This window comes from Bufo gargarizans, chromosome 6 (assembly GCF_014858855.1).
Source record: "Bufo gargarizans isolate SCDJY-AF-19 chromosome 6, ASM1485885v1, whole genome shotgun sequence".
Lineage (NCBI taxonomy): Eukaryota > Metazoa > Chordata > Amphibia > Anura > Bufonidae > Bufo > Bufo gargarizans.
Genome location: NC_058085.1, coordinates 385,712,706 through 385,728,237, shown reverse-complemented (window position 1 = coordinate 385,728,237; position 15,532 = coordinate 385,712,706). Strand labels below are relative to the sequence as shown.

Here is a 15,532-nt window from a genome sequence, read left to right as displayed (position 1 = left end):
CAATTATCCCTTTAAGGAGATAAACCTTCTGCGGATGTGACTAATTATGTACCAACATATATAAATGTGTCATTATATTTGAAGGATGCTGCATCTTTATATCGAATTATGTGGGAGTAACAAATCGAGTTATTAATATAATCACACTTACAGGGAGTGCAGAATTATTAGGCAAATGAGTATTTTGACCACATCATCCTCTTTATGCATGTTGTCTTACTCCAAGCTGTATAGGCTCGAAAGCCTACTACCAATTAAGCATATTAGGTGATGTGCATCTCTGTAATGAGAAGGGGTGTGGTCTAATGACATCAACACCCTATATCAGGTGTGCATAATTATTAGGCAACTTCCTTTCCTTTGGCAAAATGGGTCAAAAGAAGGACTTGACAGGCTCAGAAAAGTCAAAAATAGTGAGATATCTTGCAGAGGGATGCAGCACTCTTAAAATTGCAAAGCTTCTGAAGCGTGATCATCGAACAATCAAGCGTTTCATTCAAAATAGTCAACAGGGTCGCAAGAAGCGTGTGGAAAAACCAAGGCGCAAAATAACTGCCCATGAACTGAGAAAAGTCAAGCGTGCAGCTGCCAAGATGCCACTTGCCACCAGTTTGGCCATATTTCAGAGCTGCAACATCACTGGAGTGCCCAAAAGCACAAGGTGTGCAATACTCAGAGACATGGCCAAGGTAAGAAAGGCTGAAAGACGACCACCACTGAACAAGACACACAAGCTGAAACGTCAAGACTGGGCCAAGAAATATCTCAAGACTGATTTTTCTAAGGTTTTATGGACTGATGAAATGAGAGTGAGTCTTGATGGGCCAGATGGATGGGCCCGTGGCTGGATTGGTAAAGGGCAGAGAGCTCCAGTCCGACTCAGACGCCAGCAAGGTGGAGGTGGAGTACTGGTTTGGGCTGGTATCATCAAAGATGAGCTTGTGGGGCCTTTTTGGGTTGAGGATGGAGTCAAGCTCAACTCCCAGTCCTACTGCCAGTTTCTGGAAGACACCTTCTTCAAGCAGTGGTACAGGAAGAAGTCTGCATCCTTCAAGAAAAACATGATTTTCATGCAGGACAATGCTCCATCACACGCGTCCAAGTACTCCACAGCGTGGCTGGCAAGAAAGGGTATAAAAGAAGAAAATCTAATGACATGGCCTCCTTGTACACCTGATCTGAACCCCATTGAGAACCTGTGGTCCATCATCAAATGTGAGATTTACAAGGAGGGAAAACAGTACACCTCTCTGAACAGTGTCTGGGAGGCTGTGGTTGCTGCTGCACGCAATGTTGATGGTGAACAGATCAAAACACTGACAGAATCCATGGATGGCAGGCTTTTGAGTGTCCTTGCAAAGAAAGGTGGCTATATTGGTCACTGATTTGTTTTTGTTTTGTTTTTGAATGTCAGAAATGTATATTTGTGAATGTTGAGATGTTATATTGGTTTCACTGGTAAAAATAAATAATTGAAATAGGTATATATTTGGTTTTGGTTAAGTTGCCTAATAATTATGCACAGTAATAGTCACCTGCACACACAGATATCCCCCTAAAATAGCTAAAACTAAAAACAAACTAAAAACTACTTCCAAAAATATTCAGCTTTGATATTAATGAGTTTTTTGGGTTCATTGAGAACATGGTTGTTGTTCAATAATAAAATTAATCCTCAAAAATACAACTTGCCTAATAATTCTGCACTCCCTGTATAGGACCATTACACAATTATGGTACCTAGTGGGGCAGGGTTTTGATAATTGTATGGATGATGGTTATTATCCGTCACCACGTTGATAGCAGATCTATCATACATACACTTCTCTTGGTATTGCCACTGTTTGCTTTTATTATATTTTATTGTTATTTTTATGTGCAGATGTATATATTTATCTATTTTGAATATTAAATGGTTGATTTAAGTAAATATACTCTCTGGATGGTTTCAGATGTAGAGTGCCTGTCCTAAACATACTCTTATAAAAACTATTGATCACCTTGCAAAAAATGTGCCCCCATACAGCCCTGTAGAAATAAATATGAATACGGTATGAGGGTCAATATGGCGCCTCCCCCTAGGGCCCTCTATGTCACGTCCCAGTTGTAGGAAATGCCGAGTGGTGTAATGGTGCGGCCCAAATGTCTCTTTATGCGTGTCACGGTGCTCCTACCTGGATACTGCTGGACCCCAGGTTTTGACTCCGAAACAATAAATAATGGGAATAATTATTGAGGGATTAAGGAAGAACTTGAGTCCAGACCTTGAGATGAAGTTCAATGGCAGCTTTACTTCAGTAAACATTTTTCCAAAACACATTTCAGGCTTTGTCTTGGTTCCAGCAGGCTTTAGCATGAAACTGGCAGGCAAACTCAACTCTGCTATATCTGTTTCTCTCTGACTCCGTATATCTCAGCTTTTTCTGTATGCCGCACTTCACTTTGTAGTCTGACTCTAGGTTATGCCAGGGAACTTTCCTCCTGGCTCCTGAGGCTTTAAGCTTTGGCCTCCATGGCCAGCAGAGCTTAAGGTGCTCTGGCTGGCGTGGGCACGTCCAGCAGAGACGTGCCCCTGAACACCCTTCCCTTAGCAGGGGGTAAGCTAGACTGACTAGAACTTCTGCCTCACCCAATTCTCTGCGTTATTGCCGGAACGTGGCTGGATCTTTGTTAGACCCCATTATACTTACTGGGGCCACTTACAGTGCCGTATCTAGAGAATTCCGTCAGTCTGTTCTCTTCTGGAATCACTGCCACAGATGTGAAAGTAACTAAGGCTACTTTCACACTGGCGTTTTGGTTTCCGTTTGTGAGATCCGTTCAGGGCTCAGCGGTCCAAAACGGATCAGTTTTGCCCTAATACATTCTGAATGGAAAAGGATCTGCTCAGAATGCATCAGTTTGGCTCCGTTTCGTCTCCATTCCGCTTTGCAGCGTTTTGGTGTCCGTCTGATGAAACTGAGCCAAACGGATTCGTCCTGACACACAATGTAAGTCAATGGGGACGGATCCGTTTTCACTGACACAATATGGCACAATAGAGGACGGATCCGGGTGCGTTCACATGCTGCAGATTTTGTTGCAGAAAAGCTGCAGATTAGACTCTCATTCTTTGTATTGGAAAGGATGAAACCCGTGATGAAATCCGCAGTATAACTTGACATGCTGCAGATTTAAAATCCGCACCACAGCGCAGTTTCTGCTGCAGATTTTTTTTTTGCTGAAAAAAACTCATTCACTTTACTGCTACTGTACAGCTCTGCAGATTTTTAGCATGAAAATCCGCAACAGCAAATCAGTCACGGGCTACCTATGCACGTTGCGAAAGACGTGGTTTTTCTGCACCAAAATTGCAGCGAATTACAGTACCAGCAAAGTGTATAGGTACCTGCACACAGTGCAGAAAAATCTGCACCAAAACCGCACACAAAAAAGAAACATAAATCCGCACTATTTATCGCAGATTTGGTGTTTTTTGTGCATTTTTCGTGTGTTTTTTGTGTGGATTTTCAGTTTATGTTAACGCCTCCATTGAAGTCTGTGGAGAGAACCTTTCTACATAAGGTGCAGAATCACTTTAACAATTGAAAAGCTGCAGCTTTTAAAATCCACACAACGGGTCAATTTGTCAAATCTCATTCACTTTGCGGGTACTTTATTACGCTGCTTTTTTTCCCCTCACGAAACCTGTGCAGAAAAAACGCATGTAATCCGCATCGTGTGCAGTCACCCTATTACAGGGATCAGCAACCTTTGGCACTCCAGCTGCTGTGAAACTACCACTCCCAGCATGTACACTTTCTTGGCTGTTCTTGTAACTCCCATGGAAGTGAAAGGAGGATTCTGGGAGTTGTAGTTTCAGAACAGCTGGAGCGCCGAAGGTTGCTGACCCCTGCCCTAGGAGATTTCCGAAATTTCATGTACACTTTGCTTTTTTTTTTGCTCCGTGTGGAAATTGACTTGCTGTGCAGATTTTGAAATCCACAACAAAAATCGCACAATCGACATGCTACGAATTTCGAAATCTGGACAGCAGGTAAATTTCTGCATTGAAAAAAAGGGCAAAGCGTACCTGAGATTTCACCTTTTTGGCCGCTTTCTCACGAGCGTATTTCCAAACCATGGACGATCCGGAATCCTCTGCTAACGTTAATAATTTTTCCATTACTGTATATCTTATATCTGTGTAGGCTTCACTACTGGTTTTGGCTCACAATAAGGACTCATGCACACGGCCGTTGTTTGAGTCCGCATCCGAGCCGCCATTTTGGCGGCTCAGATGCGGACCTATTCACTTCAATGGGGCCGCAAAAGATGCGGACAGCACTTCGTTGCTCCGTTACGTGGCCCCGCTTAAAAATGTAACTTCTTTGCGGACAAGAATAGGCATTTATATTGAAGGCTGTCCGTGCTGTTCCGCAAATTGCGGAACGTGCATAGACGCCATCCGTGTTTTGCGGATTCGCGGACTGCAAAATACACCACGGTCGTGTGCATGAGGCCTAAGGGTCCATTCACACGTCCGTAGAATGGGTCCGCATCTGTTCCGCAATTATGCGGAACGGGTGCGGACCCATTCATTCTCTATGGGGCCTTAAGACATACGGACAGCACACTATGTGCTCTTCACATCCGTATTTCCGGAGCGCGCCCCCCCCCCCGATCTTCCGGTCCGCACCTCTGTAAAAAAATAGAGCATGCCCTATTCTTGTCCGCAATTTCGGACAAGAATAGGCATTTCTATGGGGGTGCCAGCCGGGTATATTGCAGATCCAAAATTTGCGGATCCGCAATGCACTATGGACGTCTGAATGGAGCCTTAGGGCTCGTGCACGTGGCCGTAGGTTGGACGTTCTGTGCATTGGGGACTGCAAATTGCGGTCCCCAATGCACTGGAAACATCCGTGCGGATTCCGCAGATGGATATAGATGGTCCATGATTCGTAGGCCATGTTCCACTATTTTGCGGTGCGGAGGCACAGAGAGAAACCCCAGGGAAGCACTCCGTAGTGCTTCCATGGGGTTCTGTGCCTCCCTTCCGCACTGCACCTTCCGGATTGCGGACCCAATCAAGTGTTTGCAAGCTGCAATATGGGCACGGCCGGGCAATGACCGTGAGCATGAGCCCTTAGGGTACATTCAATCGACCATATAGGTTTTGCTATCCACAAATTGCGGATCTACAAAACACAGATACCGTCCGCGTGCGTTCCGCCTTTTGCCGAATGCACACAGCCAGCCCTATGATAGAAATGCCTATTTTTGTCCGCAATTGCAGACAAGAACAGGACATGGTCTATAATTTTTGTGGGGGCCGCGGAACGAAAGTACGGATGCGCACAGCACACAATGTTCTGTTCGCATCCTATTGAAATGAATGCGTCTGCATTCCGTTCCGCAATACGGTCTTGTGAATGTACCCTTATGTCCTCCCAGTCTTGCATGGATTTCTGCTGTGTACATAAGTTCCCCTCAAAGGGGGAATTCACACATAGCAGATTTGTTGCCAAAAATTTCTGCTACCGTCCTATTCACAGAAATGCAGCTTGCAAAAATCCATAGGCCACATTTACTTAGACCATCTTTTTACACCGTTCTTAGTTTCCCCCTTGCGCCGCCATAAGATTTGTCTAATTTATGATGAGGTGTGCACCTTGTGTCATCAATTAGGAGCATCTGTACAGTCCATGCTCCTGGGGTAAAAACTACGCCAACGCTGACATTTGCACATGCTTCCATGCGCAAATGTTAGTAAATTTGCTCGGGCTGGAGTCCTGACCCCCCGCATGGCCTCTGACGTGATTCCGCCTCCCCCATACAGCTCTAAATCATTTGCTTCCTAGCACACATATTATAAAACTGTCTGCCTGCAGCCACCACTAGGGGGAGCTCAGAAGCTAAGAATTTACTGCATATCGTTACATTGAAAGCTGTAAAAGTCTCTTTCCACTGAACTCCCTCTAGTGGTGGCTGCTGGAAAATGCCATGGCTTCATGTCAAGAAGCAGAAGAAGGGCTACAACATAGTGTTTCCCCCTCTCCATGCGCCCTATAGCAGTGGGTGGTCTGCCTCCATGCAGCAGGGGTAGATCTGTGCCCATGGACCCCTGGGCTGGACGGTGCTTCTTTCATTCCTTGCAGCATTGGGGTCCTGGGTTTGAATCCGACTAAGGGCAACATCTGCATTGAGTTTGTATTTGTGTGGGTGTCCTCCGGGCGGCGGCTATGACAGATAGATGAGAGGCCCGCTTACAAAGCCTTGCTGGCTTGCTTTAGGCCTCAGGATCTACGTGCAGTGCATTGCACAATAGACTTGGCCTTGTTACAGCATTGAATGCTTTGTCTTTGGAGAATGACCCCCATGATCTGCGAACACATCTAGGCTTTGTACCAAGGATGGGGGGGGGGTTCAGTAGTTCTTATCAATGTTGCTAATGCGGATTGCTGACTTAGTCCCTGGGGAGCCATCTCCCTCCCCCCCACCTCTTCTGCAGGCTGGGCTGCTATCAGCTCTCCCTCAGGTTGAAGAGATGGTTTCCTGTGGTAGAGGGCGGGGTGTGCATGCAACCCACAGCACACAAGGCAGCCTCCGCAGGAGCTGTCACAGCAGCCTGGACCCATCCTGTGTGATGACGGACACTTGTGCATGACAGCGAGGGGACCCCCCGGTGTCTGACGAGAGGGATTCCTCCTTCCTCAGGCTTCTATTTTTGTCATTGATGAGACGGAAAGCACAGGACCCTTTAAAAAAATGGCTGAAGACTTTGACATCGCAGGTAAGAAAAATGACGGCGGTCCCAGAGTTACGGCCAAGAATTGGGAGACATCTACGGTTGCGAAACTGTTAACCGTATGTCACTGAATGATGGATATGGGGTATTTGTGTTGCGTTGCACTTCTCTGAGTCCAGGGTGGATGTGAAAGGCGTTGCAATAGCCTATATTTGCTCAAGGAAAGGGTTAATATCAGGCTTTTTTTTTTTTTTGTGGCTGAGTGGGGTATCTTCCACGGGGCTCTGGACCAGTAAGTTATAGCAGGACATTATAAATTTGTACCGCCCTATAGTTATACACCTGGTGGATGGGGCGAGCACGTTGCCATCGCAATATTATGTTCCGATCCCTAAGACTACAAACGTTTGGATTCTGCTGTATCACGGCTCTGAGATGATACCGGACAATGTCGTAAAGCGCCGTTGTGCGAACGGCTGCCACTGGACCATCTGGTGCATCGTTGCTAACCACCGCGGTTTCAGGACCAATGCTGCCTCTCTGGCTATATTACAACGTAGTCCTATCTTTAGGACTTGTAGACAATTCTGACTTGTAGTGAGAGCTTAGCTGGTTCTGCACCTAAAAAAGTGACCCAGACTCGGATAATACATGCAGATGGGCCACGACTGTGTGATAACCACCAGGGTTCCTGGACCAATACTACCTCTCTGGCTACATTCAGCGTAGTCCCCTCTGTCGTAGTCCTTTTGTTAGGACTTGTAGACAATTCTGACTTGTAGTGAGAGCTTAGCTGGTTCTGCACCTAAAAAAGTGACCCAGACTCAGATAATACATGCAGATGGACCACGACTGTGTGATAACCACCAGGGTTCCTGGACCAATACTACCTCTCTGGCTACATTCAGCGTAGTCCCCTCTGTCGTAGTCCTATGGTTAGGACTTGTAGACAATTCTGACTTGCAGTGAGAGCTTAGCTGGTTCTGCACCTAAAAATAGTGACCCAGACTCAGATAATACATGCAGATGGGCCACGACTGTGTGCTAACCACCAGGGTTCCTGGACCAATACTGCCTCTCTGGCTACATTCAGCGTAGTCCCCTCTGTCGTAGTCCTATGGTTAGGACTTGTAGACAATTCTGACTTGTAGTGAGAGCTTAGCTGGTTCTGCACCTAAAAATAGTGACCCAGACTCAGGTAATACATGCAGATGGGCCACGACTGTGTGCTAACCACCAGGGTTCCTGGACCAATACTACCTCTCTGGCTACATTTAGCGTAGTCCCCTCTGTCGTAGTCCTATGGTTAGGACTTGTAGACAATTCTGACTTGTAGTGAGAGCTTAGCTGGTTCTGCACCTAAAAAAGTGACCCAGACTCTGGTAATACATGCAGATGGGCCACGACTGTGTGCTAACCACCAGGGTTCCTGGACCTACCTCTCTGGCTACATTCAGCGTAGTCCCCTCTGTCGTAGTCCTTTCGTTAGGACTTGTAGACAATTCTGACTTGCAGTGAGAGCTTAGCTGGTTCTGCACCTAAAATAGTGACCCAGATTCAGATAATACATGCAGATGGGCCACGACTGTGTGCTAACCACCAGGGTTCCTGGACCAATACTGCCTCTCTGGCTACATTCAGCGTAGTCCCCTCTGTCGTAGTCCTATGGTTAGGACTTGTAGACAATTCTGACTTGCAGTGAGAGCTTAGCTGGTTCTGCACCTAAAAATAGTGACCCAGACTCGGATAATACATGCAGATGGGCCACGACTGTGTGATAACCACCAGGGTTCCTGGACCAATACTACCTCTCTGGCTACATTCAGCGTAGTCCCCTCTGTCGTAGTCCTATGGTTAGGACTTGTAGACAATTCTGACTTGCAGTGAGAGCTTAGCTGGTTCTGCACCTAAAAATAGTGACCCAGACTCAGATAATACATGCAGAGGGGCCACGACTGTGTGCTAACCACCAGGGTTCCTGGACCAATACTACCTCTCTGGCTACATTTAGCGTAGTCCCCTCTGTCGTAGTCCTATGGTTAGGACTTGTAGACAATTCTGACTTGCAGTGAGAGCTTAGCTGGTTCTGCACCTAAAAATAGTGACCCAGACTCAGATAATACATGCAGATGGGCCACGACTGTGTGCTAACCACCAGGGTTCCTGGACCAATACTGCCTCTCTGGCTACATTCAGCGTAGTCCCCTCTGTCGTAGTCCTATGGTTAGGACTTGTAGACAATTCTGACTTGTAGTGAGAGCTTAGCTGGTTCTGCACCTAAAAATAGTGACCCAGACTCAGGTAATACATGCAGATGGGCCACGACTGTGTGCTAACCACCAGGGTTCCTGGACCAATACTACCTCTCTGGCTACATTTAGCGTAGTCCCCTCTGTCGTAGTCCTATGGTTAGGACTTGTAGACAATTCTGACTTGTAGTGAGAGCTTAGCTGGTTCTGCACCTAAAAAAGTGACCCAGACTCTGGTAATACATGCAGATGGGCCACGACTGTGTGCTAACCACCAGGGTTCCTGGACCTACCTCTCTGGCTACATTCAGCGTAGTCCCCTCTGTCGTAGTCCTTTCGTTAGGACTTGTAGACAATTCTGACTTGCAGTGAGAGCTTAGCTGGTTCTGCACCTAAAAATAGTGACCCAGACTCGGATAATACATGCAGATGGGCCACGACTGTGTGATAACCACCAGGGTTCCTGGACCAATACTACCTCTCTGGCTACATTCAGCGTAGTCCCCTCTGTCGTAGTCCTATGGTTAGGACTTGTAGACAATTCTGACTTGCAGTGAGAGCTTAGCTGGTTCTGCACCTAAAAATAGTGACCCAGACTCAGATAATACATGCAGATGGGCCACGACTGTGTGCTAACCACCAGGGTTCCTGGACCAATACTACCTCTCTGGCTACATTCAGCGTAGTCCCCTCTGTCGTAGTCCTATGGTTAGGACTTGTAGACAATTCTGACTTGCAGTGAGAGCTTAGCTGGTTCTGCACCTAAAAATAGTGACCCAGACTCAGATAATACATGCAGATGGGCCATGACTGTGTGCTAACCACCAGGGTTCCTGGACCAATACTACCTCTCTGGCTACATTTAGCGTAGTCCCCTCTGTCGTAGTCCTATGGTTAGGACTTGTAGACAATTCTGACTTGTAGTGAGAGCTTAGCTGGTTCTGCACCTAAAAATAGTGACCCAGACTCAGGTAATACATGCAGATGGGCCACGACTGTGTGCTAACCACCAGGGTTCCTGGACCAGTACTACCTCTCTGGCTACATTCAGCGTAGTCCCCTCTGTCGTAGTCCTTTCGTTAGGACTTGTAGACAGTTCTGACTTGTGGTGAGAGCTTTGTTTGTTCTGCACCTAAAAAAGTGACCCAATACATACAGATGGGCTATGATTGTCTACCGGTTGGTGGCAAAGTCTTTTTGGAACTGCTTTTTAGGAAATTTTCCGTTGAAGTACTGGGACATTTGGCTCCTGAAGTGATAGACTAATCTGTATGGAGACCCCCTATCTCTACACCTGATAGCAGATGTTTCAGGATTTAAAGATCAAGAAAAGGTTGGGCTCCTCCAATGGCAGATACTGGGGATTTAAAGGGTTTGTGCAAGAATGAGGTGGTTTTTGGAAACCCCCATTCTGCGGGACTTTCAAAGGGAAGATGACTGACCTGCTTCCCATGCTTCCCAACAAAAAACCTTACCTCGTTAAAAAACCTTTTGGCAAATCACGCCCCCCAATTTTTGCACAACCTCTGTAAGGATTGGGCATGTTGGATTTCAACTGCCTGATCCTTACGTTCTTGGGGAGATAAGCTGCTCCCAGACTTCTTTGGCAGAGGCTTATTCCCCACTCCCGATTCAGGAAACATACATGCTCGGCTGAGCCAAGTGTGCGTGTATATGGAGGGTTCTGGAGAGACAGTGAATAGCCAATAGCTATCTAATATGTGGCGCTCGGCTAGCGGCCATCACTCCCGATCCCAAGGGAAGGGGGGGGGGGGGGGGGTCGCCAGGCTTGTCTGGCAGTGACTAATCTCCTGGGGAATAAATGGATGATGCTGTTGAAATCCAAATAGTCCGATCCTTATCTCCCCGGACACCTGCTGACGGGGGATTCGGCAGGCCCCCATACACATTAGACGTACATACACATCTTGCTAAATCGGCTTCCAACATAAAGAAAAACAGACATCAGCTTGTTTAGAATCCCACTGACATCAGCAGAATCTGCCGAGATTGTACATTCTGTCCGGACTATACACAGAGCTAGTTTTAGGGGGTATCAGATTGCCCGGGCCCCCATGTCCTAGGGGGCCGCCAAGGTCTGATTCACCAAGAGCATGGAAGCCTTTTTTATTTCCGCCCTGGACCACCGAGTGCTTTATCATTATCCGATTTACTACTTGGCCGTATATGGCGGCATAAGTTGGGCACTGTATGGTGGCATTATTTGAACTTGGAATGAAAGTATTGTGTTTGAAACATAAGGCGGTATTATTTGTGTATTGTATGGCAGTATCATTTGGGCATTGAATGGTTCATTATTTGTGAATTGAATGAAAACATTGGGTTGGAAATATATGGTGGTATTATTTGTGTATTATTTGGGCACTGTGGTATTTTTTGGACTTTGCAGGACAGTATTATTTGGCCATTGAATGACAGTTCTGTGTTGAAATATATGGTGGTATTATTTGGGCATTGAAAGAAAGTATTGATAGAAATATAGGGGGGGTATCCTTTGTGTAGTAAATATATTATTTAGAATTGCGGTATTTTTGGGACATTGTAAGGCAGTATTATTTGGCCTTTGAAGGACAGTACCGGGTTATAAATACATGGTGTTATTATTTGGTCATTCTGTTGCAGTATTATTTGGACATTGCATTGCGGTATTATTTGGGCAATAATTAAAAGCATTGTATTGGAAATATACAGCAGTATTATGTGTGCACTATATGGTAAAATGAATTGGATTCTATATAGAGGTATTATTTGGGCACTGAATGGTATAAGCAGGCATGCTCAACCTGCGGCCCTCCAGCTGTTGTAAAACTACAACTCTCACAATGCCCTGCTGTAGGCTGCTCGGGCATGCTGGGAGTTGTAGTTTTGCAACAGCTGGAGGGCCGCAGGTTGAGCATGCCTGGTAGAGACTAGAGTTCTGCCTTCTTCATAGACCCCATGTTCACATATTTTTACGTTATGTGACATATACAAATCTTATGTAGTGTATGGCTCCAAATATCATGTAGAACCACTGGCTCCAGCATGAACTAACACCCAGAATCATGTCCGGGGCTGATTGCGTGGAAGTGTAATGTAGTACAGCTTATACCTCTTTGCCACGTATTACACCCCGATGTCCTGTTGGGTCTATCTATGTTACACGCATGGCATCCTAACACACGTGCTGCAGGAAGATAGGCGTAATCGTGTTTTCAGCAGCTGCTGATCTCCTTTGGTTAGGGGGTGATAGCCTGTTCTTTACGGTTTATCTTTTGGTTTTACATTTGGGGTTTTTTGTTCAGTATTTTTCACAGTAATGATGGCAATGTTGTAATAAAGGATGCATTCAGTGGCGTACATAGAGAAGTAAGGGCCCCATAGCAAGGATCAAACCAGGCCCCCCACACAGGACAGAAGGGGTTACTGCCGAAACCCCTTTCAATGACCCTTGGCCATTTTTCCACTGCTTCATTTGCTAAAAGTTTCTCCTTTTAGAGGGTAGAGTCCTGACCAAGTTTTCACCCCAGTAGAAGAGGAGATGATCCCAACTAGGACTGGGCCTCCTCTTGCCCTGGGCCCCATAGTAGTCACATGGTCTGCCGCTATGGTAGTTACGCCACTGGATACTTTACAAGGCATGTAATGTACATTAGTAGCCTCCCCAGCCAGGAGCGGAGTTGAACTTGTGGATCCTAGAAATTAAAGGGGTGGCCAAGGATTAGAATAACATGGCTGCTTTCTTCCAGCAACAGCGCCACCCCTGTCCATGGGTTGTGTCTGGTATTACATCTGAGCTTGATTGAAGTTAATGGGACTAAGCTGAAATACCGCACGCAACCTGTGGACAGGTGAGGCACTGTGTTTTATTGTCTTTAAGACTAGGGCTACAGGGCGCCAAAATGGGAACATCTACACTCCATGTGTCGCGCGACACTCATTTTTTGTCAGTGGTGTCACACTGCCACATGCTGCGTCTGCAATGGATTTTTTGTAACTGTCGTTTCACATGTTGCATGTCCTAGTGCAACACCATTGACTATCATCATAAAAAAGGTTGCGTGACTTTTCAGCGACAAGAAGTCGCGCAACGCATGTTGCTGTGTAGCCCTAGCCTAAATACCCTGGCCAATGTAATGTGTAGCTTGTTGGCACCCATGGCACCAGGGGCCCATATCCCCGTTTCCAACCCCCCCCCCCCATCCCATTTCAGAAAGTACTTACTTTGGATTTACGGCACGTGTTGTTCCATGTGGTTTCCAACAATCCATCTTGTGTGACCTGCCCTCAGCTTACTCTCTGTATGGTAACATTTTGGCACTGTATGGCATGGAGTTTGTGCTGTAATTTGCACTGTTACATTAGTTAGTGTACGGCACTGTTATGTGTTCTCGGTATGGCGGTATGCGAGCACTGTAAGGCAGTTTTATTTGGATGATGTTATGGGTCAGGAAAGAAACGATTTCCCATAAATTGAGGAAAAAAATCTGGGTTTCCATGATAATTTCTCAAATACCATATTGCTTGGTAGGGTCGTTCATGCTTATTAAAACCATATATTTCCTTATTTTATAGCTTGCAACGTTGTTAAAGAAGTTATCCCATCTTAGACAATGGGGGCATATCACTAGGATACCACCTCTGGGACCCGCACCTACAAGGAGAACGGAGCCGGGGAGAGTTGTGGCTGGAGGACCCCTGGGTTTCCCGGGGTCCATCCACCACCAGGCGCAGCTCCCCGCCTCTCCCATTGAAGTGAAAAGGAGCGCACCGCGCATGCGCGGCCACCGCTCCCATTCATGTCTATGGGGCTGTCTATGGGGCTGACATGTCTATGTCGGTGGCGTGACTGCCGCAGAGGAAACAGTGTGGCAGATGGAGCAGGTTGAGAAACATTACAGTGGGTTTGGTTAGAAAGCAGGAAGCTGGTGAAAACAGGAAGTTCTGCAGGTAAACATCCTGCCAGGATGCAGTGATGCCGAAAACAGGGGAAGGAAAGTACTGACATGAAAAACAGGTCTATGGGGCAAAAAAAATTCAATGTTTGGGGTACTCTGGGAGATAAAAAAAAAAAGGTTAAGAACCCCACAAAGAAATCCGCTCTTACCATATTACCATGAAAGGGATGCTGCAGACAGCCACACATTCCTTCTGCAGTGCCCCCGCTAGGAGGAATGTGGTATTACATGGCTCTCATTCAAATTACATGGAGACCATATGATATATAACCCAGCTGAGTCCTCCAGATTAGAAGAAGCTCTTTCCAGCAGATTGCTAAATTTGGAGGTCTTCAGCAGACGACCACACTCTACTGATTGAAAGCAATGGACATAGGAGAGCAGGTTCATGAAAGGATCAAGGCAATGTTTTTCACTATGGATGGAGATATAACCTTATATACCATTAAGGCCTCATGCACACGGCCAATTGCGGTCCCCAATGCAACGGCAACATCCGTGCAGCGGGCCGGACCCATTCAACTTGAATGGGTCCGTGGTCTGTCGGCACCACAAAGAAATATGACAAGTCCTATTTATTTGCAGTTGCGGAACAACGGAAAGAAACACCTGAGAAGAACTCTGTAGTGCTTCCGGTGTTCCGTTCCGTGACTCCGTTCCGCATCTCCGGAATTGCGGACCCATTCAAGTGAATGGGTCCACATCCGTGATGCGTGGTGCACACGGCCAGCGGCCGTGGATTGCCGACCCACCGTTTGCGGGCTGCAATACTTCCATGGGCCTAATAGTGTTTTTCTTACCATATGACATTAGTCACACAGATGAGCTCATTTATGCTTGCCCACGTACAACCGCCATGCTCTACACAGCATAGGCCGACTTACCGGCTGGAGTTCATTTAAAGGGATGAACTTATCCCAGAAAGGAAGAAATGCATTGTAGGTAAAACTGTGATGTGGTTTAGGGAACAAACATGTGAGCTTACTGCTTTCAGGCTCATGCACACGAACGTGCCGTGTTTTGCGGTCCACAAATAGCGGATCTGCAAAACAAGGATGCTGCCCGTGTTCATTCCGCAATTTACGGAATGGGCGGCCCATTATAGATATGTGTATTCTTGTCCACAAAATGGACATGCGGCCCTATTGAAGTGAATGGGTTTGGATCTGAGCCACAAAAAAATGCGTCTCGGATGCGGAACCAAACCAGGTTTGTCTGCATAAGCCCGTAAACTGAGTTACCATGCTGGAGCCAAGGGCCGTACAATGCTTTTTATCACAGTATCTAAATTTATATCAAATAACTTCCCTTTAATTCACATAATGCATCCAAACTAGAATCAGCCATTTTGTGTATACAGCTCCTTTGCAGACCAATGACTCTCAAAGGTTACAGACTTCTAAGGCCTCGGCCTGGCTCCGGATGCGTTCAGTGAAACTCGCACCATTTTGCAAGCAAGTTTTGTCTGCGATTGCGTTCAGTTGTTCTGTTTTTTCCGCGCGGGTGCAATGCGTTTTGATGCGTTTTTCACGCACGTGATAAAAAGCTGAATGTTTACAAACAACATCTCTTAGCAACCATCAGTGAAAAACGCA

At 46.4% G+C, this 15,532-nt stretch overlaps 1 protein-coding gene across 9 annotated transcripts in view; it reads left to right on the top strand.

The window, feature by feature from the left end:
* LDB1 (LIM domain binding 1) overlaps positions 1–15,532 on the top strand; it is a 154,833-nt gene that overhangs the window by 71,431 nt on the left and 67,870 nt on the right. For 2 of the 9 annotated variants that reach the window (XM_044300066.1, XM_044300061.1), the window contains exon 1: positions 6,559–6,775. The exons of the other annotated variants lie outside the window; for them this stretch is intronic. In XM_044300066.1, the coding sequence (XP_044156001.1) occupies positions 6,751–6,775 (25 nt within the window). In that variant the 5' untranslated portion in view covers positions 6,559–6,750. Of the gene's footprint in view, positions 1–6,558; positions 6,776–15,532 lie in introns of those variants that run through there. 9 annotated transcript variants of the gene reach the window in all.